Consider the following 24,223-nt stretch of genomic DNA (forward strand, 5'->3'; position numbering starts at 1 on the left):
GAGCCCAGACATGAAGAGATGGCAGATAAACACTCTCCCTCTCTGTGAAGCCGTATGAAGTTTCTGTTGGGGTAGACTGAGGTGAGGGTGAGAAAATGGCCAAGTCTTTGTGCCCTGGGGCTGGTGGCTGAACTAGGTAGGACATGTAGCCTCTTGTCCTGGCTCTGCCAGTGTTCACTGTGTGACCTTGGGAAATTCCTTCTTTAGGCCTCAACGTCTTTAGTTGTTTCTGGTATAAAATAATGGTTCAGAATTTAGATTCTGAATCTCAATTTCCTCATCTGTAAAATATTATATTTCTTAGTAATGTTAAGAAAAGGACCTAGCTCACAGAGCTGTTCCAAAAATGTAAAGAGTATTTATTGATTTTATGACTATTAGCTCTCCCATCCATTTTTACTTTTAATTGGCTCAACTCATTTTTCTCTGAAGCCAGAGGGAAGCCCTGTTTCATATTTTAAAAGCAGTCTCCCTCGTCAACAAAATCCAGAAAAACTCTGACCTAGGACCACTTTGGTAAATGTGGATTCCAGGAAGAAGATACTGAGACCAGAGTCGTCCCACAGCATATTCCTGTTAGATTTGGGACCTAGATATTTCCGGACTTGGTTGCCCAAAGACTAGGATCGGTGTCTGCCTTTTAAGTGGCCGGAGCTCCAATACCTAGAACAGCAGCTGACATACAGTAGTGGGAGAACAATAAACATATGCTGATGTGATACACAACCTGAGAGCAAGTCTCATGCTCAATTCCTGAGCCTATTTTTTTTCACCTGAAAATGGAGATTAAAAACAATGTCCAATTATTGTGAGGATTTAATATGATGATGCATGTAAAGCATGGAGCTTGACACAAGAACTCTGTGAATGGTAGATTTATGGATATGGGTATCCGGAGAGATAGAGATGGTGTCAATTAACCTCACGTAATGTTGCGGCTGGGACTGGGTACTACTAAGGGATTTAGCCTCTGAGTTCCTTCTGTGGGCAGGGGAAAATGGAAGGCTCTCAGAAACAGGAAAGACAGGTCCATAGCAGGGTTTCAGAAAGATGGAACGTGTCGGTAACCTTTGGCCAGGGATTCAGATGGGGAGGCATCTGATGGGACCTTAAGACCCAGAGTCCCGGGAGCGCGCGGTTGCCCGGGCGCGCGCGGCGCGTGAGGTGAGGAGGAGGGAGCGGCTCTCGCGCCAGCCAGGGACCGCCTAGCGTCCAGCCGCATCTCGGCGGGCGGGGCCGAGCCACCGGGCCGCAGTGCTATTGGCGGAGGCGCGCGGGTGACGCTGTCGGCAGGCGCGAGGTCCCGCCCCCGCCCGGCCCCGCCCCCGCGCGCGCGCCGGCGGGTCGTCAGCCTCGCTCTGGCTGGCGCCGCGCCCCCGTGCCGAGTCCGCGCGTCAGTCGATCCCGAGCGCGGCTGCGGGGCGGCGGGCTGCAGCCAGCAGAGCGCGCCGACCCGGGGAGGCGGTGGTGTCCGCGGGCGTCGCGTGAGGAGGCGCGGAGCCCGGAGACTCGAGCAGCGCGATGGCCCCCATTGGCCTCAAAGCGGTGGTCGGAGAGAGTAAGTGGAGTCAGTGTCCTCCCTGCAGGCGGTGGCTACGGTTGCTGGGAGAAGCCGGGCACCGTACCTGCCGGTAGCGTCCCGGCCTCCGCGCTGGCCGCTCGCCCCGCCTGGCCGGGGGCTCCCGGCTGGGAGGGTCCCGTTATTCCGGCGCCGCCCTCCTCGGAGAGAAGTCCCTCCCGGCCTCCTGCGGCCCGCGCCCTCTTCCCTTCTTCCCCCGCTCTTTCCCGCATTCCTCTCTGTTCCCCCACCTCTCCCCTCTTCGCCCCATCCGTCTCTTCCCTCTTTACTTCCATTTTCCTCCACCCCCATGCTCCATCCCTCCTTCTTCACCCTAGCACCCTATCCGTTCCCCTTCACCTCGCCTTACCCCCTGCGGCACACTACTCTCCCCTGCACCCCCATTCTTCACTCCCATTACCTTCCCCCCGTATCCCTTCTCCCTTTCCTCGCCTTCTTTATTCCCTAAGCTCCCTGATTCCACTCCTTTTTCTGTCTCCAGTCCCTCCCTCTTTCCCACCCTCCTTCGTGAGTCGTGACGAGCGAGATCCCGGCCTGCGTCCTCCTCCTCCTTCCTCCCCCTTCCCCCTCCCTCCCGGGAGCCGGAGCCGCGGTCCCCGGCTGCAGAGACCCACCTGGGAGCGTCTCCGCGCGCGCTGGCTCAGACGCGCCGCTCGCCCAGCCTGGGCCACTCCTGGCACCTGGAGAGGAGAAGCCTGTTTTCCGAAGGCTTGACTCTGCTGGGCTGAGGCCGCCTTATTCCTCCTCCCTATCCAGGGTCTTGACTTCCAGGGCGGGGTCTTATCAGGATCCTGAACCGTCTTAAATCACCCGGGAGACCTGGAAAGCTTTAGTGTACAGAGGGAGGAGTGGCCCTGCCCAGCACCGCAGTCTGCAATCTGTCTCCCGGTTCGCAGGACTCAGCCGGTGGTTGGTTTCGGGCAGTTCAAAACACTGTTGCAGGGAGGAAAGGATTGTTCATGGATTTGGATGAAAGGCTCAGCGTTAAATGGATTTTTAAAAATGAGTGGTGGAGAGTGTAGGTTGCAGCAGAGTGAGAACTGACGGTGGTAATATATGGAAAACGGCGTTCCCAGTGCCAAATAAGATTGGTGATATGTGTAGACAAATAGTGCTTCTTCAATATTTTGGTTGTTACTTTAACATAAGTGAGTGGATTGCTGTGGCTTTTGCTACCTCTTTTGAAATTGAGAGAAAACTAGAACTGAGGTTTTCTCTGTAGGGGAGGATAAGAAAAGAAATAGAATAAAAATGGTGGAAATTACAGTTTCCTTTCCAATGATTCTCTCCAATTAGAGCGCTTCCGCTCTCTCGCCCTCTCTCTGGCAGTCAAATGTTTTTTGACTCTATAATGTTCCTTGTGAGCATCACAATTGTTTCTTCTTCCTTATTCTCTTCTTTGATACATAGAAAATATTCCCACTTGTACAACCTTATCTGACTTACTACATCAAAATAAAATTGTTATAAAAACTGAGCCCCAAATGAGCAAGTTTTTAAAAAGTACCCACTATAACACTTGCCTTCCCCATGCAGTAAATGTTGTGAATCACGTACTCTGTTTTTAAAGGCGAATCAAAGCGTTTAGGGCCGGAAGGACCCATAAGGATCTTCTAATATCGACACCTTCATTTTACCCATGGGAAAGAAATGGAGGCTCCGGGCAGTTAAATGACTTGCCAAAATAAGTGTTAATTAATTTTTAAAAATCCTGTGTATATTTCCTTGCAACACTAGTAAAAAAATAACTTTATTCATTGTTCTAGACATACCATTTCCTTCCAACCCCCTTTTTGAAGGCTTGTGAAATATGGAATGTTATGTTATTTGTTAGATTCTTTTAAATGTTATATTTGAATAAGGTTTTTTTTTTAAATCCCTAAGTGTTACAGAAATCAAGTTTTTGTATCTTTTACTCTGACCCTTCTTCATGCAGGTAGTCCCACCTGCTTTTTTTAAGAAGCAAATATCAAGGTTAAAAAAAAAAATCAACAGACAATATGGCCAAAATTTGTTTTCTGAAATAAAGCAAAGATGCTGTTTACAAAAATAAAACCAAACCAATTTTACATAAAATTAGTGAATGTGTGAACAGCATTCTATTTCTATAATAATTGAGTTAGGATTAAATTTTGGAGAAAAATATTTTTGCAATTCTTTGTCAATGACAGAGAGAATTCTGTTAGTTCTGACTCTGGATTTTAGATTTTAATTTTTAGCGTTGCCTTTTTCCTCTAAAAATAAAAGCAAAATAAAGATGTTTTTTAACCAACACGCACCAGTTTAAATGCCATCTTCACAGCCCGGTCTTCCCAATCCAAATTAACAACTCATAGTCCCTGTTTATCATATTCTCTCATTTTGTTTTCTTCATCGCACTTAAAATTATCTGAAGTGATATCGTGTAGTTTTTTGGGTGGGGAGGAAGTTAGGTACTTGTTTAATTGTTTCATCCACTCGAATATAGCTTCTGGGAGAGTACCGTCTTTACCGAAAACGGTGGCTGGTCATAGTTGGCCGTCAATACGTATTTATTGGATGAATGAATGTTATTAAGGATATGATCAACAGCAAGATATATGTAGTTTTGGCCTCTTGTCACGGCTTTGCGAGTTGGTTTTAGAGTAGCAGCAGGTACAGGCACAACAAAAGTTGAGGAGACGTTAGCTGTTCATTCAACAAATGTCTGTTCAGAGCCTGCTAGGAATTATGGGGGAATACAGGCATGACTGAAATATGGGACAGTCTCACACTGTTGTGACAGACGCAGACAATCCTGAGAAACTCTCCCTGTCACTCTACTGTCATTCCCAAAACACACTTTTGGTATAACCAGTCTATTGCACTGCTTTGTATTGGTCTCGCCCAACTAGACCAGAGCTTCTTCAGGGGAGAGTAGGACTTTGTCTTATTCTTGTGTCTATCCTTAGTGTGAGGGTTAGTGCTTAGTCCTCATAAATGTTGGATGAATGACTTAATCTTTCTGTGTAGTGATTCAGAGAATGGGCTCTGGATTTAAACTACCTGGGATGAAATTCTGGTCCACCACTATTAGCCGTGTGACTTTGGCAAATAGTGGAACCCTTTTGTGCCTCAGTTTCTTCATCTATAAAATGGGTAATAACAGCATCTACCTTGTGGTGTTCTATGAATATTAAACGAGGTAATGCAGGTACAGTGTTTAGCACAATTCTTGACACACAGTAAATTCAGTCAGTATTATTATTAGGAAAAGATCCAAGAAGAGGGACTGTGAAAGTATGAGAGGATTTCAGAAAGAGATAAACCATCTCTATCCTATGGGGCCAGGGTTTTGGGGGGGAGAAAGTAGTCTTGGGTAAACTTTTTGAAAGAGGTGCAAATGAGCTGGAAGATGGAAGAAGAGATCTGAAGAACACACAGACAGTTTGTAACCTGACCCAACTTCTATTTCCAGTTCTACTCATTTCTTTGCTTTTTTTCCCCCTATAAAATGTAGGGGTTTTTTTTAATGAAAGAAAAATTTCATTTTTTGTGACATTTGATATCTGTTTTATGTTAATAGATAATGTTTCAATTATGCAAATCCACATTGTAATCCAAAATTTATTCTTGTTCCAATTTTGTCAATGAGTTTTAAAGATACAAAGATTACAAAATGTACTGTTTTTCTCCTTTCCTAGCTGTTAGCAATTTCTTCTCATGTCAATTTATAACAATCACACTTTTTTGGCAAAGAATGTAATTTCAGTTTGTACATTAAATTCATACCTTTTTCAGATGGGGCCACGATTCATAGGATGTATCAGAAGGTGAGAGGACACTTAGATCTAAGCAATTTTTATTCATTTTTACACTTTTTTAAAAAAGAAACTTTGGTTAGCATCAAATAATTTAAATATATTTTGAAATATATTGAATACATGTTTCACTTTTTTCAATTTAAAATTAAGGTGTAATTTACATAAGTAAAATTTACCCTTTTTAGTAAACAGTTCTTCAAATTTCACCTGTTACATACAGTCATGTAACCACTACTATAATCAAAATACAGAAGTGTCATCACCCCCAAATTCCCTTGTGCTGCCCCTTTCTAGTCAGCCTGTCTTCCTAACCCCCAGCCCCAGCAACCACTGAATTGTTTTCTGTCCCTGTACATTTGCCTTTTCCAGAATGTCATTATCAGTGGGATTGTAGGGTATGTAGCTTTTTGAATATGCCTTCTTTAATTAAGCATAATGCATTTGAGAATCATCCATGTTGTATGTATCCATCATTTGTCCCTTCTCATTGCTGACTGCCCTTCTGTTGTATGGATGTACTGCAGTGTCTCCATTCCCCAGCTGAAGGACATTTGAGTTAATTGCACTTTGGGCAGTTGCAAATACTCCTGTAATGCTTCTATAAGGGTTCACAGGTTGTGTGTGAACATATCACTTGGATATATAAATGCCTAGGGGTGGGATTAATGGGTTGTATGATAAGTGTGTGTTTAACTTTATAAGAAACTGTCAAGTTGTTTTCCAGAGTGGCTATGCCATCTTACATTTTTACCAGCGTCCTTGTTAGTACTTGGTATTGTCAGTGTTAAAAATTTAACCATTCTCATAGGTAGTAGTATCTCATGATTTTAACTTGCATTTTCCTAGTGACTAATAGTGTTAAGCATTTTTTTGTGTGTATTTATTTGCCATCTGTATATCTTGTTTGGTGAAATGTCCAAATCTTTTGCATGTTTTTATTGGGTTGTCTGTATTCTTACTATTGAGTTTTGAAAGGTCTTTATATATTCTTTGCACATATCCTTGGTCAGGTACATGAATTACAAATAATTTCTCACAGTTTGTGACTTGTCTTTTCATTCTATTAACAATATTTTTCAAAGAGCAGTAGTTCTAAATTTTTATAAAGTCCAATTTTCAATATTTTCTTTTATGGATTGTACTTTTGGTATCCTAAGAACTCTTTGCCTAACCCAAGTTCATAAAGATTTTTCTTCGTTTATATTTTTTTCAGTGTTTTCCTCTAGAAGTTTTATAGTTTTTGAGTTTATATTTAGTCTTTGATCCATTTTGAGTTAATTTTTGTATATTGTAAGTTATGATCAAGGTTCATTTTTGTATGTGTGTACATTTTTTTGTTTGTGAATGTCCAGTTGTTATGGCACCCTTTGTAGAAACAATTATCCTTTTCTCATTGAATTGTCTTTGTCCTTGGTTGAAAATCAATTGACCATCTTTGAGTGGGTCTATTTCTAGACTGCCTGTTTCACTTTATTGATCTATATGTATGTGTTCACTAACACCCACTCTGACTCAATTACTTTAGCTTTAAAGTAAGACAGGAAACCAGATACTGTGAGTACTCTAACTTTGCTTTTCTTTTTCAAAATTGTTTTGGTTCTTTTGGTTTATTTGCTTTTCCATAAAAATTTTAGAATGAACCTGTCAGTTTCTTCTTTTTTATTGAAATACAGTCAGTTTACAATGTTTTGTCAATTTCTGGTGTACATTGTAATGTTTCAGTCATACATATACATATACATATCCATTTCCATATTTTTTTTCATTATAGGTTACTGCAAGATATTGAATATAGATCCCTGTGCTATCCAGTATACACTTGTTGTTTATCTATTTTATATATAGTAGTTAGTATCTGCAAATTTCAAGCCCCCAATTGTCAGTTTCTATTTAAAAAATCCTTTTGGGATTTTGTTTGGAATTGTCTTGTAGAATCTATAGATCAGTTCTGGGAGAACTGACATTTTAACAAATTTACTTTTAATATTTTAGTTTCTTTATTGTACTGCAGTGTGAAAATAAAAATTCTTAGCTTCACAAATAAGGGAGTAACCCTATGGTAAGGAGAATTGCACACACTTTAGCAAGGTTGCAAGATACAAAGTCAATTTATCAAAATATGTTGTATTTCTATATACTATCAATGAACAATTAGAATTGAAATCTAAGATAGTATCATTTAGGGTAGAACAAAAAAACATGAAATACTTGGGTATAAATCGAAAAGACTGTGTTCTAGATTTGTATGATGAAAGGTACAAAATACTCCTGAAAGATATCAAAGCTTAAATAAATGAAGAGATATACTATGTTCATGGATTTGAAGAACTTAGGTTATATTTATTATTTTTTTAAACATGTGTTTTCAATTCTCTCATTTAGATACCTAGGAATAGAATTGCTGGGATATATGGTAACACTAAATTTAACTTTTTGAGGACCTGCCGAACTGTTTTCCAAAGTGACTGCACCATTGTACATTCCCACCTGCTGCATATGAGGGTTCCAATTTCATAATATCCTCACCAGCACTTGTTATTGTCTGTCTTTTTGATTATAGCCATCCTAGTGGGTGTAAAGTGGTATCCCGTTGTGGTTTTGATTTGCATTTTCTTGATGGCTAGTAATGTTGAGCATTTTTTTCATGTGATTTTTGACCATGTGTATATCTTCTTTGGAGAGGTGTCTACACAAACCCTTTGCCCATTTTTAAATTAGATGATTCATTTACACTTGAGTCTACATATTATTTTCACTTGAAATTATTTTACTCTGTCTTTTAAATGTAAAAGTGGAAAGCCTCAATGAATGATAAGTATGTACTTAAATCTGACCAGTTTATCTATTTTTTAAATCTTCTACCTTCTTTTTTTCTGTGTACTTTTAATAAAAAGTGCTTATTCTTGTTATAACCATGATTTCATGTCCTGTTAGACAATTCATTTAGATTTTTAAAATTGTTTTTGAATGATCCCGTTGTATCTTCATTCCTAGTTTATTAATTAAAAGTGTCATATTTTGAAGTGTCTCGCTTTTTTTTAAAGGATTCTAACATGATAGTCTTACAGTTAACACAGATAATTCATTTGTTACAATTATGATAAGAATTAGAAAGAAATGATACAGGGCACTAGTATAGTGTAAGACTGGGGAGGTGAGAGAAAGCTTCTCTGAGGGAGTGATATGTAAGTTACTTCTTTTTAGTTCCAGCTTACTAAGAGAGTTTTTGTTCTATTTTTAAAATCAGGACTTTTGAAAGGATCATATAGTTTTTCTTATTTAATCTGGTAATATAGTATAATTAATTAATTATAATATTGAGCAATCATTGAATTTCTTTCTTTTTTTTTTTTAATTTACATGACACATGTGAGGTGTCTGATTTATTCAAACTGTCCGTCAAAGTTCCTACCATGGAACAGGAATTGACTAGCTGGGAGCTGTGGGGCTGAACAGGGCAGGGATGACCAGACATCAGAAAATATGAGTTTCTGTAATAAACTTTACTTGATTGACGTGCACTATTCTTTTTCTATATCATTAAATTCTACTTCTTATTTTTGCATCTGCGTTTATTAGTATGGGAACCTTCTTGCTGTTCTTTGATCATTCCAAGTATGTTCCCCTTCAGGGCTTTGCATTTGTTGTTCCCTAACGTATGAAATGTTCTTCAGGTCTCTGCACGCTTGTTCCCTTAATTCCTTTATGTCTCTGGTCAAATGCCACCTCACCAGTGAGGTCTCCTTTGACTACTTCATAGAAAATGGAAAATTTCCCATGCTTTCCTCTGTAATTTCTTATCTTTCTCACTAGGCTGCATCGTCCCATCTGCCATTTCATATGTATGGGTTTATTTGTTTATCTCTGCCTCCACCAGCCAGATGTAAGCTCCATGAGAGCGTAGATTTTGTTTTGTTCACTGCTGTGTCCCCAGCACCTAGAGCAGTGCTGGTACACAGTAGGCACTCAATAAATATTTGGAATGAATAATTGAATATTATATTTTATGTATGTATTACTTCTCTCCCTCCCTCTCTCTTTCTCTCATCTTTTTCAGATCTTCTGCTTCAGAATTTCTCCTTCCTCAAATAAATTGAGAAGTTTCTCATCTTTTTGTGTGTTCCAGAATAGATCAAATAACATGAATATTTCTTTCCCTGAATGTTAGAAATTATTTATCCATAAAACTATTTGAATTTCTTGCTTTCTGGGAGGAAGAGGATAAATATTTGACAGCCTTTTAAATTTATTTGATTGCTGTTTGTTTATTCAGGCTTTCTGCTGCTGCTTGAATCAATTTTGGCAATTTATATTTTCTTATAAAATGGACCTTTCAACTTAAAAATTTCAAATTTTTTAACTTTAAATTAAATTTGTATTATTTAAAAAATCTCTTGTGCATCAGTAGTTTTGATGTCATTCTACCCTGTTGGTATTATTATTTTTGTGGAAATACTTGCTAGAGATTTTAATTTGTCTATTTTAATTGTCTTTTTTAAAGAAATCAGTTTCTTCTTTATATGGGGTGTGTGTGTGTGTGTATGTGTATGTGTGTTCTTATTCTAATTTCTTGAATCAAATGTGTGGTTAATTTGTTTCCAATAAAAGCATCTAAGGATATGAATTTTCGTTTGAGTACAGCTTTGGTTGAATCCCATAGGGTTTTCCCCTCCATAGTTTTCAATATGCAGTATTCTTGCCATTTATTTTTAAATATAGTCCTCTTTGTTTTGGAGTAGATGTCACTCAGGATGGGGTGATAAGTAGTTTAATTTGGGATAGAATTTCCATAAGTAGTTTGGGACTCAGGTATCATCCATGTATTATCCATCAGACATAAGAGAGTATATCTGCCACAGGACCCAAAAAGGGCCTTTTGAACGTGCACTGGAAGATTTTCCCCCGGCATTTCTGGCACACAGCACCTCTTAGACAAACAGGTGTTTGGCAGCTAATGAAGACTCTTTTCTTTAGTAGAGTAGTCAGGCCAAATTTTATAGTTATCACTGGCCCTCAGCAGCCATAAATCTTGAACCCGAGTCCTGTGGCTTGCCTCCATGGGAAGTGCTGGGAGAATCCCCAGCGTGATCCTCTTACTTGATTGCTTCAGTCAGTTGCTTCTGAGCAGGGCTGTTGCTAGAGCTAAAGTTCGGGTGAGGTATCCAGGACTTCATTTTAATTTCAGCAAGTATGAGTTTTACTTGCATTTTTCCCCCCATGCTTTTTTTTTTTTTAATTAAATTTAAAAAAAATTTTATTTTGATAGACACAGGATTTAATAATCACCAGACAACAGCCAGCTGTTGCCCACTCAGTGCCCTTTGGGGAAGTTTGTGTTGGTTAAAACAAGGCAACTTGCTTCTGATTTATGCTGATCTGATCTTAATATACGCCTCTGGGGCTCTGAAGTAAGAGTAACTACTAAAGGCTCAAATCATAAGCTCCAATAGGGAAGATTTCCAATATTCCTTTCTTTCTTATGTGCCATTGATGTTTCACTTTGAACGCCTACTAATTACTTGGCCTAAGAGCTGACCTTGTAGGAAGTGAATGAGATATTAAGTAGTTGTCACACTAGAAAAGCCTATTTTATTCTTGGGAACAAAAATATTTGGAGGGATATGGAGAAAACTAGAGAAAAGCAAACACATTTAAAAAGAATCATTGGGGCCTAGGTGAAGATATGGATTTGAATCACAGTCTCCAGCCATCACTCTTGCTTGGAGGACTCCTGAGATGTCAGAGAAATCCAGGACCATATATCATGACTTCTTTCCATTTCAGCATGCTTCAGAGGGCTCTGGGACCAAGAGTTTTTATTTTTTTAACCAATATTTATGCCATCTCTCCTATGTACCAGAAGCTGTGCTAAGGGCAGCAGATGTAGTGGTGTTTATGGAGACCTGGTCCTAGTGGGATTCAGACAGGCAGTAGTAATACATCGGGGGGCAATGTTGTGATGATACTGGAGCACATGGCAGAGCCCCCAGTAAGGCCTGTGGAGTGAGAGAGGCTGAGGGAGACCTGGAGGATGTGGAGGAGTTGGCCAGGAGAGGAGTGGTGTGTGTGGATGGGACCTGGGGGAGAGTAAGTCACACAGAGAAATGTCCAGGCTTGGCAAGAAAATAGAAAGGTTCAGCCTGTCTGGAGCTGGGGGGCAAGGGAGTGTGCAGAGAGAAGTTACAGAGGTGCTCGGGGCTTTCCTGTCCTTGCAAAGGACTTGTATCCTTATTCCAAGAGCAGTGGGATGCCACTGAAGGTTTTAAGTCGGGGCAAGACATGGTTAGTATTTAGCTTAGAAAGATCCTTGATTGCTGTGTGGAGAATGGATGAAGTGTTCAGTTAGAAGCTGCTGAGGTGGTCCAGGCTGGAGATGGTGGTGGTGAGAATGTTGACCTCTGCGAGGGATGGAGAGAAGAAAAGTGACTTGAAGGAGTCTTCAGAGGTAGAAGCAGCAGGTTTTGGTGATTAATTGGATGCAGAGGATGAGAAGAAGAAGCTGGGAAAGATTCCCAGTTTTCTGACTTGGGCAGCCTATTGGAAGGCTGCCCCCCATTCACTGAGATATGAAAGAAAGAGAAGAAATGGTTTTGCTGGGAAGATTTGCTTTTATAGGTGTTGTGCTTCTGGTGCTTATGGACTGTCTAAGGGCAGATGTGCTGCAGGTCTGGGCTGGAGATTGGGGTTGGGGTGTCATCAGGTGATGGAAGCTGTAAGAGGGGGTCAGATCACAGAGGAGAGGGTGCAGGGTGAGCAGAGGGACACTGACATTTATAGTCAGGCACCGAGTGGCCAGCAGGCTTGAGAGTCAGACAGGAACGAAGGCCAGCAGAGCAACGACTACGATTTTGTGACTCCAGGAGCTCCCCCCGCACCCCAAATCATCCCAAAGCAACCTTGAGCTGGCAGCCCGGAGCCTTTGTTCAGGAATGAGTCTCCACTCTCCAGGCTGGGGGGCTTGGCAGCTGGAAACTTTTCAGGACTTCTCACCGTGGTGTTTCACTTGTGTCTTAAAGTCAGTCCTTGCCTGTCTGAACCTCATTGTTCAGCATTATTTTGAGGAAATGATTATAGTCAGTCATAGTGCAAGGCTCTGAGGGTTTGAGTGTTATGCTGTGTCAAGATTCCATCAAATCATAGAATCTTGGCTCTGGGGAGACACGTGGGAGCATCTCGTCCAGACTCATCCAGAGCAGGAAGTCAGGGTATACTAGTCTGCTGGATGAATGGCATTGGCTGATCTTTTTCCTTCTCAGTGGCTGTTGGGGACACACAGTATTATTTCCATGTTCTGTGCCAGCATAGATTCACCGTGACAATAAGCTACTAGGAGTGTTAACAATCGCGAGGGCGGGAAGGCTGCTTATACTGCTCTTAGGGGGAGCTCAGGACTTTGCAGTTGATTCTAATCCAGTCACTGATGATCCTCATGAACTTCCCTTAATGGCAGTGGGGACAAAGTTGCTTCTGTTTGGCAACTGAGGGTAAAAGGAAAGACCCTTGAGGCTTAGATGGTCTTCAGAGCCCCTATTCTGGGAGCGATGGGGCGAAGAAGGATTGCTGACCCTCTTCCTCATAGTTTTTTCCACCCATCTTCCTGAGCGTTGGTGTAGCCAGGAGATGGAGGAGAGAGGCACATCCCTGGTCTCTGGACACATCCATATTGTTGGTACCAGTCGCTAGGGACTTGAGGAAAATAAAACGTTGGAGCTGAGCAAGAGGCTCCTCTGCTCTGTGTGAATTTCACACTGGTAGCCTTTCAACAATAGACCGCTGTGAGGCAAACCCCGTAAAATTACTCAGTCAACAGACCTCATCATGTTTTGGATAAAAGCACTTCAGGATTTTAAGATGAAGCAGTCATGTGGCCACTGAGAGTTTTCTGATTTGCTTTCCCTCAGATAATCTTAGAGGGGTGGATCACCTGGAACTTTCCTGTTTTGATTGTGTCGTGAGGTATCTCTGTCTCTCTCTCCTACTTATCTTTTATTAAGGAACTTTGAAACTCAAGTGAGAGTAATGAGGTTTTCCAGGCTTTCACTGAGACTGAAAGATCTGGTCAGTGTCTCGTGGAGAGGTAATACTCATTCTTCCTCTGTTCCCCCCACCCACCCCTTACAAAGAAAATTTCTAGCATATTGGAAAGTTGAAAGAATAGTATAATGATTACCAACCTACCTTCTACCCAGATTTCACAATTGTCAACCTCTTGCCGTCTCTGTTTTTAATCTCTCTACACAAATGCTTTTTACTAAAGGTTAAGGTTATGGGTTAGACATTGCAGAAGAAAAAATTAGTGAACTTGAAGCCAAAGCAATAGAAACTATTCAAAGTGAAACATAGAAAAAAGATTGGAGGGAAAAAACCAAGAAAGTATCAGCAAACTGTGGGACAACTTCAAGGAGCCTAATAATATACAAGTGAAAAGAAAGGTGAGGTGTGTGGTCAGAAATTTGAAGAAATAATAGCTGAACATTTTCCAAATTTAATGAGAACTATAAACTCAGATCCAAGAAATTCAATGAACCCCAAGCATAAGAAACATGAAGAAATCTATGCCAAGGCACACCATAACCAAAACTGCTTAAAATTAATAATAAAAAGAAAAAGGAAAGAAAAGTAATTAGCCAGCGAGCAAAGACACATTACCCATAGAACAGAAATAAGGACAGCAGCAGATTTCTTGTCAGAAACCATGTAAGCTAGAAGGCAGCAGAGCAATCAGTATCTTTAAAGGGCTGAGGTATAGAAAATATTAATCTAGAATTTTATACCCAGAGACTATATCCTTCAGCAACAAAGCAAATTAAACACTTTCAGACATTAAAAAAAAATAAGTTGAAAGAATTCATCACCAGCAGATCTGCACTACACGACATGATCTGACAGGGAAACCTGGTTCTACGCAACAGAATGAAGAGCACTGGACGTGGTAACATGTGGCAAAAATAAAGCCAAGTTCCCACAGAGACCGGTTGTCTTTCTCCAGTGCATCCCCGTTAGCCTGGACTTCCATGCCGCCCCCTCCTGGGATTTTTCTCACCTCTCCTGTTTTGAATCGTCCTGCCTCCTATATTTCGTGTCTTCCTTTCTTGGTTTACTCTCTCCTGTTTTGGTGGAGCTCATATCCCTGGAGCTTCTGGGAAAAGAAGAGTCATTTTATAGAGACCTTGTTTGTCTGAAAATATCTATTTTACGCTCATACTTCATTGATGGTTTGGAGGAGCGTGGAATTCTAAATTGGAAATTGTTTTCCTTTGAATTTTGAAGACTTGGCTCCACTTAATTTCCAGTGCTGCCTTTGAGAAGTTGGAAGCCACTGGAGTCCTAATCTTTTGTACACATCCCATTTTATCCCCTCTGAAACTTTCATGCCGTCCCCAGTGTTCTGGACTTTCATAGCAATTAGCCTTGGTATTTGTTCTTATCCACTGGGCAAGAGCAGGGTCTGGAAACTTTTTCTGTGAAGGGCCATGTGTTTAAATAAAGTTTTTGTGGTCCATGTATGATCGCTGCCACTTCCCTAACCCTTTAAAAGTGTAAAGGCTGTTCTTAGCTTAAGGTCTGTACAGAAACAGGCTGCAGGCTGAATTTGGCCCGTGGGCCACGGTTTTCTTCACATTCACTGGGCCCCTTCAGTCTGGCAACTTATGCTATTTAATTCTGGGAACATTTCTTAAATACTTTCACAATGATTTCTTCTCCTCTATTTTTTCTTGGTGAAATTCCTCCTACTCAGATGTTGAATCTCTTAGACTGGTCCTTTAATTTTCTTATCTTTTCTCTTCAGTTATGTCTCTCTTTGGCTCTTTGCTGTGTCCTCCAGGAGATTTCCTCAGCTTTACCTTCTAACTCTTCTACTTAATTTAATTTTTTAAATTTTTGTTTATTTTTTAATTTTTTCAACCAACATGTACAAAAAACGATCCGTCTTTCTCCTGCACCCTTGATGAGCAAATGACCTCTCAACCCAGAAGTTATATTGCCTCCCTCTTCGTCACTGTTGCATTTTTTAAATTAATTTTTTATTGAGGTGACGTTAGTTTATAACACTATAGAAGTCTCATGTGTACAGCACTGTTTCTACTTCTGTGTACACCACTGTGTGCTCACCACCAAAAATTTAATTACCATTTCCATCAATCTATGGTTGATCCCCTTTACCCATTTCACCTCCCCCACCACCACCCCTTCCCCTCTGCCAACCATACTCTGTTCTTTGTTTCTACATGTTTGTTTTTCTTTGGTTTGGTTTGTTCACTGATTTTGTTTGTTTTTTTATATTCCACATATGAGTGAAATCATACAGTATTTGTCTTTATCTGTCTGACTTATTTTCACTTAGCATGATACCCTCAAGTTCCATCCATGTTGTCACAAATGGAAATATTTCATCTTTTTTATGGCTGAGTAGTATTCCATTGTGTATGTGTGTATACCACATCTTTATCCATTTATCTGTTGATGGAATAGACAGTTTGTTACCATTTCTTGGCTATTGTAAATAATGCTGCTGTGAACTTAGGGATGCATGTATCTTTTTGAATTGGCGTTTTTGTGTTCTTTGGATAAATACCCAGTGGTGGGATAGCTGGATCATATGGTAGTTTTATTCTTAATATTAAATATTTAAAATATTTTGAGGATTCTCCAGACTGCTTTCCATAGTGGCGCACCGATTTATACTCCTACCAAGACTGTATGAGGGTTTCCTTTTCTCCACATCCTTGCCATCACTTGTTATTTCTTACCTTACCCTCCTTTTTAATTTTAAATTTCTGCTATCATGTTCTTTAAAATTTTCTAATAATTCTTTTTTAATTTTATTTTTTTGTAGTCCCTATTCATGTTCCATGAATGTGTTATCTTCTTTTATGTTTCTATATTTAAGAAAAGATTTTTTTAAAAATCTCTGCATAGTCTATTTCCTCCATGCTTTGCTGTTGTTGTTTTGGTTGTTTTGGTCTCTCTTGTCTATGTAGGAACTTTCCTCAGATGAGTGGCAAAACCTGGCTGGCTACTTGTGATTAAGAATGAGAGACATAGCGGGGAGGGCGTAGCTTAAAGTGGTAGAGCGCGTGCTTAGCATGCACGAGGTCCTGGTTCAATCCCCCGTACTTTCTCTAAAAAGTAAATAAATAAATAAACCTAATTACCTACCCTCCTCCAAAAAAAAAAAAAAAAAAAAAGAAGAAGAAGAAGAAGAAGAATGAGAGACATAGATGCTGATGGTGAGCTCTGACCTTGTGGATGGCCTGATCTGGGTGGGCTGTTCATTGGGGAGCCCTCCATGACAGCGTCTTTGGGTTTCTCTTCTTGGGCTTGATTCCCCTGGAGAAGTCTCTTTCTGTCTCCTGCCAGGGAGGTAAAGGTCTGGCTTCCATAATTCCAGGATCTGAGTGGAAGAAGAGGCCTGGGCGATGGAGGGTAGTTCTCAACAATTTGTACAGGTAGTCATTTAGCCCCTCTGTTTCAGGTTGAGATCCACACTCTCAACTGTGCCCAGTCCAGGGAGCCTCTGCACGCTGCCCTCTCAGAAGAGGAAACTCCTAGCGCTCTGCCATGTTGGGGAAGAACAGTCACCTAGTGGTGGGAGGTGGTAGAAAGAAACTAGGTGTAACTGCTTCTCAAATTCCTTTTTACCTCAATGACTTACACCTTCTCCCACTCTTTTAAGTTCCAGAGGTACCTGGCACTGCCAGTTCCTGACACTGTTGAGGATTCCTCCATGTGCATTTGGGGCGTTTTCGATGTCCCTACTGCTGGCTGAGGACTCCACTGCCACTGGATTCAGCTTTCCTAGGCCTGCTAAGTCTGTTACGACACATTTATTGAGAAATAAAGACTCAGAATTTAAAAATAAGACGTTATCTTTTATAATTTTGAATTCCAGGAAGAAAGGAGGGGAGTGGCTACCAGCTAGATCTGGGGACCACCATACCCTAGCTTCTTAGCAGAACACCTTGAGGCCACTTTTTTTTTCTTCTCTTTCTTGCTGAAAAGAGAATGGAAATCTGCTGGAGTCCTTGGGCTCACTGTCTGGTCAGCAAACAAAAGCCTGATTAAACAGGCAGGTTAAAAAAATATTTGGGACATCCCAAATCCAGGAATTTTATTCTGAGTTAGCTCATTAATTCACTCTAAAGCAGAAAATTAAGTGACACCGAGGTCATTGCTTCTAATACTGAAGTATATCCCCTCCTAGACCCCGAAATATATCCTCAGTGGAGTGGTTTGGCACTGAACTTTTTACTAATTTATACGATTTGGAGTGGCAGACTTCACCAGTCAGTTCTCCCCCACACCCACTCCCTAGGAATGCTGGGCAGAGGCCACTGTCCCAGCGCAGAACCAACTCAGATTCTGAGGGTGATGCTCAAATGATGCCTAGACGAATGGGAAGAGGGCAAAGATAGCCCACCTATACAAATACAAAAAGACAGCCAGAGAGTTGCCTCTGGTCTGGGTGATTTAAGCAGAAAAGAAAAAAAACCTACACAGAAACTTTGTAAAAAGTTTGGTAAGGAAAAATGAAAGAAAAATGGCATAAAAGCTCAGGTAAAGGATTTATTCTGGAAGAAGACCAGTACAGAGAAAACAATTTAAATCAGTCTCCAACGTAAAAATGTTGAACCAAGAGTTCAAACGGGAGGTAATGTGAAATAACAGAATGAAGTGGGAAGCGGGCCAGTCCGTGCAAGGAAAACAAAAAGCAATGGGATTGCAGAACTAATGAACCAATTTGAAAACATAAGAAGCAAGATCTGTTCTCTCGGGTATGGAAGACTGACATGAGACTGTCACCCAGTCTGCACATTCGGTGAACATTTGTGCAAACTCAGCCATTTATTTCTCCTGGATTTTCAGTGTTTCTTCTCTTTGGAGCTCCATCCTTTTCCTGTGCTTGGTTCGGAGCCCAGATCTCAACAGGATGTTTTCTTTTCCTGGTATCTTATTGTAACCAGTTCCCTAGAGTTGGGAAAAGGTAACAGCCCTCCTTTAGACCTTTGTGTGTGTTGGGTGGTGTGTGTGTGGGATGGTGCTTCCTGCCTTCAGAAAGCTTCCTGAGGCTTTTGTCATCTGTCAGTTGAACAGAATGGCTGTTTGGACGGTTCCAGAGGGAACTTGACCTTGTGGCTTTGTCATGCTATGTGAGATTAAACATTTTATAATATCTCAGACCTGAGGCAGGTTAAATCTTAGAGCAGAATAGATTGGGCTGGTCAGAATCTTGGACCTTGTAAGTAAGATGATTTCTATCACCACTGTCACAGACAAGTCACTTGATCTCTCTCAGGTTCGGTTTCCTTATAAAATGGACCAGATCAGGGTTTCTCATCCTTGGCACTGTTGTTTGGGGCTGTCTGAGCCTGTGTGTTGTAGGATGTTTAGCAGCAACCCTGGTCTCTCCCCACTAGATGCCCATAGCACCCTCCAATCATGACAATCAAAAAGGCCTCCGGGGTCAGGGCATATAGCTCAGTGGTAGAGTATGTGTGCTTAACATGCACAAGGTCCTGGGTTCAATCCCCAGTACCACCATCAAAATAAATAAGTAAATAAACCTAATTACCTCCCCCCCCAAAAAAACAAAAACAAACAAACAAAAACAAAAAGCCACCAAAATAATTTTTTAAAGTCCTCCAGATACTGCTGAATATCCCTTAGGGGCAAAATCACTCCCCATTGAGAACCATTGGACTAGACCATCTTCTGTCTGCTCTGGGTTTCTGAGATTATAGGAGACATTCCATTCTTTCCCCCTCTTTCCAAAGTATATTTTCTCTAATCCTTTAGTCCTTAGGGAAACTCCTATTTGAGTCAAGAATGTGATTTGGAATCATTAAATGCTACATCTACCAATTTAAGGTACTGGCCCCATCTTGGGCCAGGATCGAGATAGATACCTGTTCTCCATCCCTGCAGTTCAAGGAGGAGGTTCTGCAGTCGTCATGGAATCTGTGTAGGAGGAGGACAAGGGCTTTGCAGAGAAACAGGTATAGGCTGGAAGGCAAAGGGGGTATTAACAGATGAGGTCTGCTGCTGTTGGGAATGCGTGGGGACAGTGTGTTCTCCCTCTCTCTCTCTCTCTCTTTCTTTCTCTCTCAAATGTAAAATGCTTCCCAAATAACTGCAAGCTTATCATTATCTTGTATAAAAATGGCCCTCATTCTTGAGTCCTTTCTTTATAAAAAAAAAAAGTCTTATTCAACAATACTTATGAGAAATAGTAGCACTTCCTGCCCTGGAAGATTAATTGCCATTTCACCATTTTGTGTCTTTGTTTGGTCTTTTTGTTTCAAAATATTAATATAACTGAATAGTACTTACTATTATAAGCTATGCTTTTAAGAAGAGGTGAATTGTTTTGGTTTCCATTTTTGATTGATTCTTCTATTTGTGTCAGTTGGTAACTTCACAGCTCCTTTCATCCAAGTTGTAGGCAACCTTAGGAAGAAGGAAATAGCTGTTTTGGAACCGAGGGGAAGTGACTTGCATCTACAGGATGACCGGGAGCTCGTATTTCTAACCTCTTTTTGTCCCCAGTTTGAGATTTTCTTTCTACTAATCAAAGTTGTCAGGTCCCTGAGGCTTTGTTTTAGAGACCTTCTAGTGCCTTAACCTTCTGGCTCTGAACTTTAGGGAAGAGAGTAGGGAAAATAAGATTGAAAATGGGGATTTCCTGTGAAAGAGAAAGTAAAGAGTCATTCCTGTAACTCTGTCCAGCATCTTGATGGGTCTGAGGTTAGGGTTTGGTTTCTCAGAAAGCAGGCATTGGTCGTAACACACTCCTCTCAGATGTTGGCAGCAGCCCAAGTTTCGGATGTCATAACTTTGGACATTTGAGTCTTATGCAGCCTCTGGGTGTGCTGACCAAGGCAGTGTGATCAAGCCATTGTTCACCCATCTCCACACTTTCTGATGCTTGTGACCTCCTCCCCTCTCTCCCCATCCCATCGCCCAATGAGCAAACTTCAGTAGGAACATTCTCAGATTAAGCAATTGTCTTTCAACAGTTATAGGGAGCAGTACCCTGTTCTTGCCCTGTGCCTGACAATTTATGGCCTCTATTTTGGTCTCTCTCACTTCTGCAAAGGACAATTTAGATACAAAATTATAGTAAACTATAATTTTAGATAACTAATATTTTATAAGGATAAGCCAAGGTACTTGTCTTCAAATGAAGACACTATGGAACTGTTCCAAATTAAGCAAAACTGCATTTGGTTTTTGAATTTGAAGTTTTTATCTAAAAATTCTCTGGTGAGTTTTTAAAAACCACTTTCTTGAGATGTAATTCACATATAATACCATTCACCCACTTAAAGTGTAGGATTCATTCAGTGGCTTTTAATATATTCACAGAATTGTGCATCCATCAGCACTGTCCATTTTAAAACACTTTCATTACCCCAGAAGGAAACTCTGTTCTCCTTAGGCGTCACTTCCAACTTCCCCATCCCTCCTGTCTAGGCAACGACTCATCTGCTTTCTGTCTCTGTGGATTCGCATGTTCTGGATGTTTTGTACGTTTGGGATCGCATATCACGTGGTCCTCTGTGACTGGCTTCTTTGACTTCACATGTTTTAAAGACTCATCCGTATTGTCACACGTTTCAGTACTTCACTCCTTTTTATGACAGTAACATTCCATTGTCTGAGTGTACCACATTTATTTATCCATTCATCAGGTTGGTGGACATTTGGGTGGTTTTCTACTTTTTGGCAATTATGGGTAAGTTGCGGTGGAGACCTGTGTTTTCACTTCTCATGGGTATGTGTCTAAAAGTGGAATTGCTGAATCACATGGCAGCTCTTCATTTGTTTGAGGAACTGCCAGACCGTTTCCCCAGCAGCTGCACCATTTTCCATTCCCATGAGCACTGTGTGAGGCCTCTAGTGACTTTTAGCTTATGCTTCAGGTGTAATGCCTTCTTTCCCAAACTAGACTGTAGGTTCCTTGAGGTCAAGAAATTGATTTATATTTTTTTTTATAACCTCCATAGACTTCACATGGTTATGGGCATTTTATTGTGCAATTGCTAGACACTTCTCTTCTCTGGGCCTAAGTTTCCTCCTTTGTAAAATGGGAGTGATTATAGTATTAATCTCTGAGGGTTGCTGTGAGCTTTAAATGAAAGGATGCATGGAAAATGTATCAGACAATGTATTCCATGTAGTGAGTCTCAAATAACTGTTACTACTATTATTATTGTGGGCACTTTTTCCTTATTGAGACTGAATTATTGATTGAGTTTTTCCTCTAATATGAGCTTTTAAAAGTATGTTGGCTAAGGCTGCGATATCTCAGACACTGGTTAAAAATGAGTGTATAGAAAGATGCTAGGATGGCAGAAGCTTTGGATATGAGTGTTTGTATCTGTACATCCACACACTACCACACTTCTCACTGAATTTGAGTGAACAGTTCAGGGAAGAACATTTCTAGATCCTTCTGGCTTGCAAAATTGGACTGGCCAGGACAGCCATAGTTTACCTGTCATGTTCCTCAAGAAAAAGAGATCTCTCTCTCAGAAATCCCTGTGAAAGAATCTCTGAGACTTATGCATTGGGGGTTCTGAAGCTTGGGGGTGTCAGGAGGGTGGCAGCCCCGGGATGGGTGTGTGTAGGTGGTTGCACAGATCTCCGGGTGCGGGGGGTCACCTTATTCAGCCGTGAGCAGAATGGCTCATTCCTCTCCCAGCAAACAGTGTGCAGTTATGCCACTTGGGAGGTTCATTCATTCTGCAGACATTTGCTAAATCATTATTTTATGCCAGATGCCAGAGATGGGCGGGAATGAGGGTGTCGGGATGGGAAGGGAGCTGTCATGTTTGAAAGTGAATGAATGAGGCTTAGTGTTCAAGAAGCCGAATACAGTGAGTGACTTGTGGCGTCCTCAGCAAGTAAAGTGAGACTCGGGCACCACTGCCCCAAGTGCAGCCTGACTCTCTCCCTTCCCAAGCTTGCCAAGTCCCTCTCTTCCTAGACTGTCCCATCCTTGATCCTGACTTGGGGACTTCGCACCTGTTCTTCCTATACCTGGAAAACTATCCCCCCAGATCTTCACAGGGTTGGTTCCTCCCGTCACCTCTGGAGTGTGATGGAGGTTTGACAGAAGGTCCTCCGAGGACCATTGGAAAGACCGCAATATGTGTCATTTTTTAGAATGACCTTGTTTATTTTCTTGTGTTTTTTGGTTGTCTCTCCCCCTCCACATCAAGTATAAGCATCTTAGGAGCAGGAATCTTGTTTAGCTTCTTCATCGGGGTCTTTCCTGGAAGGATGTCTGGCACATAGCAGGTGTTCAATAAATCATCATTGTTGAATGGATTAAAGAATGTATACGCAGAGAAACAAACTGGAAAATGGGAGACATGTCACAAACTTCATGGAGGAGCAATAAGAAACCAATTTGAAATCACTGGATTCTCCCTTATTACGAAGGTCAAATGCCATTTTGAAAAGATGCTGATGGTGCCAAGTACCATTCTAAGACTGAACTAAGAGCTATACACACATTAACCCATTTAATCCTCTCAATAACTATGAGGCGTGTGTGGTCATCCCAGTTTTACAGATGAGGAAACTGGCACAGAGATTTAATAACTTGCCCAGAGTCACAGCTAGTAAGTAGAGGAGCAGGGATTTGGACCTTAACCACCTGACTCCAAAACTCACCTAAATTATTTTGCTTTACTTTGTCAAGGTAATCATTGCATCATATCAAAGAAAGGCACACCCGGTTCAATTCCAGAGTCCAGTCCACGCCAGTGCCCGGGAGACAATAAGTTTAGTGGGAAGAGCATCTGGATGGGGAACCAGAGACCTGTTTCTGCTCATTCTGGAGTGGCCAGTCAGTAGCCTTGCCCACTCCAGATGGCTGTGTTTTGCAGGAGTATCTCAATCCCAAAACAAGGAACCTCGACTCTGGCCTTAGACGGTCTCTAAGTTTCTTTCCAACATAAGTGTTAAGCACCGAAGAAGTGGAATCATTGAAACTTATTTTACTTCCCAGACCTCTGCCCGGGAGCCACATGCTTACAGTCCCACGCGCGCGTGTATGTACATGGAAAAGATCTGGAAGGTTGCCCCTAAACCCTTAGTGGTTATTTCCCTTCAAGTGTGGGGATAAGGAGGGGAATTTCACATTGTATTTATACATCTCTATTGCTGATTTTCAACAAGAACGTGCTACTTCTATATTATTAAAAACATCAGAAATGCAAAAAAATTGAAGTGGTTTGTAGTTAGTTACCAATAGTTTCTGTGTATGTCGGTATTTCTAAGGGAAGGATCTTGAGAGTATCAGGAAGGCTTGTTTTCAAGTAGTAGGACCATTTCCTCCTGTTTTGTTTAGCCTTAACTTATTCCACCTGGGAAGATGCATTTGCTTAGCAAGGAGGATCTTCAGCCCAGAGCCATTCAGAGAGACTTGGTTGTGCCTTCAGATATCTGAAGCACTGTCAGGGAAAGAGGAACAGACTTGCTGTTGCTTCAGAGTGGAATTACCAGCATTGCGTAGAGTGGAAAGGACGAGGTGTGGAGTCCCAGCCTGGTGTGCATGGGTAAACAGTGGAGCTGTCTTCCTATGTCTGGTTACTGTTGCCACATAAAAGTCCTCTTGGCTTTTATAAAGTGTTTATTTTGTAGCTGCCACCTTACTAAAGGTTCTAATGCTTCTAATAGTTGTTCAGTTGATTCCCATGATTTCTGCAGACAGATACTATGCATCCTTCTTACCAATATTATACCTTATTTTGTTTTCTTGTCTAAGTGAATTCTCAGAACACTGTTGAGTAATAGCAGTGTGATAATACAGTCCTGTGTCTGAGGTGACATGAAATACCTTACTTTCTGG

General features: G+C 41.2%; 1 protein-coding gene and 1 long non-coding RNA gene across 4 annotated transcripts in view; one reads left to right on the forward strand and one right to left on the reverse strand.

Annotated features, from left to right (window-relative positions):
- The first annotated feature begins 1,374 nt into the window (after positions 1-1,374).
- The window catches only part of STXBP1 (syntaxin binding protein 1), a 62,265-nt gene continuing 39,416 nt past the window's right edge, over positions 1,375-24,223 (forward strand). For 2 of the 3 annotated variants that reach the window (XM_031450504.2, XM_064490538.1), the window contains exon 1: positions 1,377-1,558. In XM_031450504.2, the coding sequence (XP_031306364.1) occupies positions 1,522-1,558 (37 nt within the window). In that variant the 5' untranslated portion in view covers positions 1,377-1,521. Of the gene's footprint in view, positions 1,559-24,223 lie in introns of all 3 variants that reach the window. The other variant, XM_031450503.2, reaches the window with a different exon arrangement.
- LOC135322311 (uncharacterized) lies at positions 14,263-19,416 on the reverse strand. Its single transcript, XR_010382809.1, has 3 exons — positions 19,269-19,416; positions 16,605-16,756; positions 14,263-14,500 (listed from the first exon to the last, which is right to left on the reverse strand). It is a non-coding gene; the product is annotated as an uncharacterized LOC135322311 (long non-coding RNA).

Source organism: Camelus dromedarius, chromosome 10, assembly GCF_036321535.1.
Source record: "Camelus dromedarius isolate mCamDro1 chromosome 10, mCamDro1.pat, whole genome shotgun sequence".
NCBI lineage: Eukaryota > Metazoa > Chordata > Mammalia > Artiodactyla > Camelidae > Camelus > Camelus dromedarius.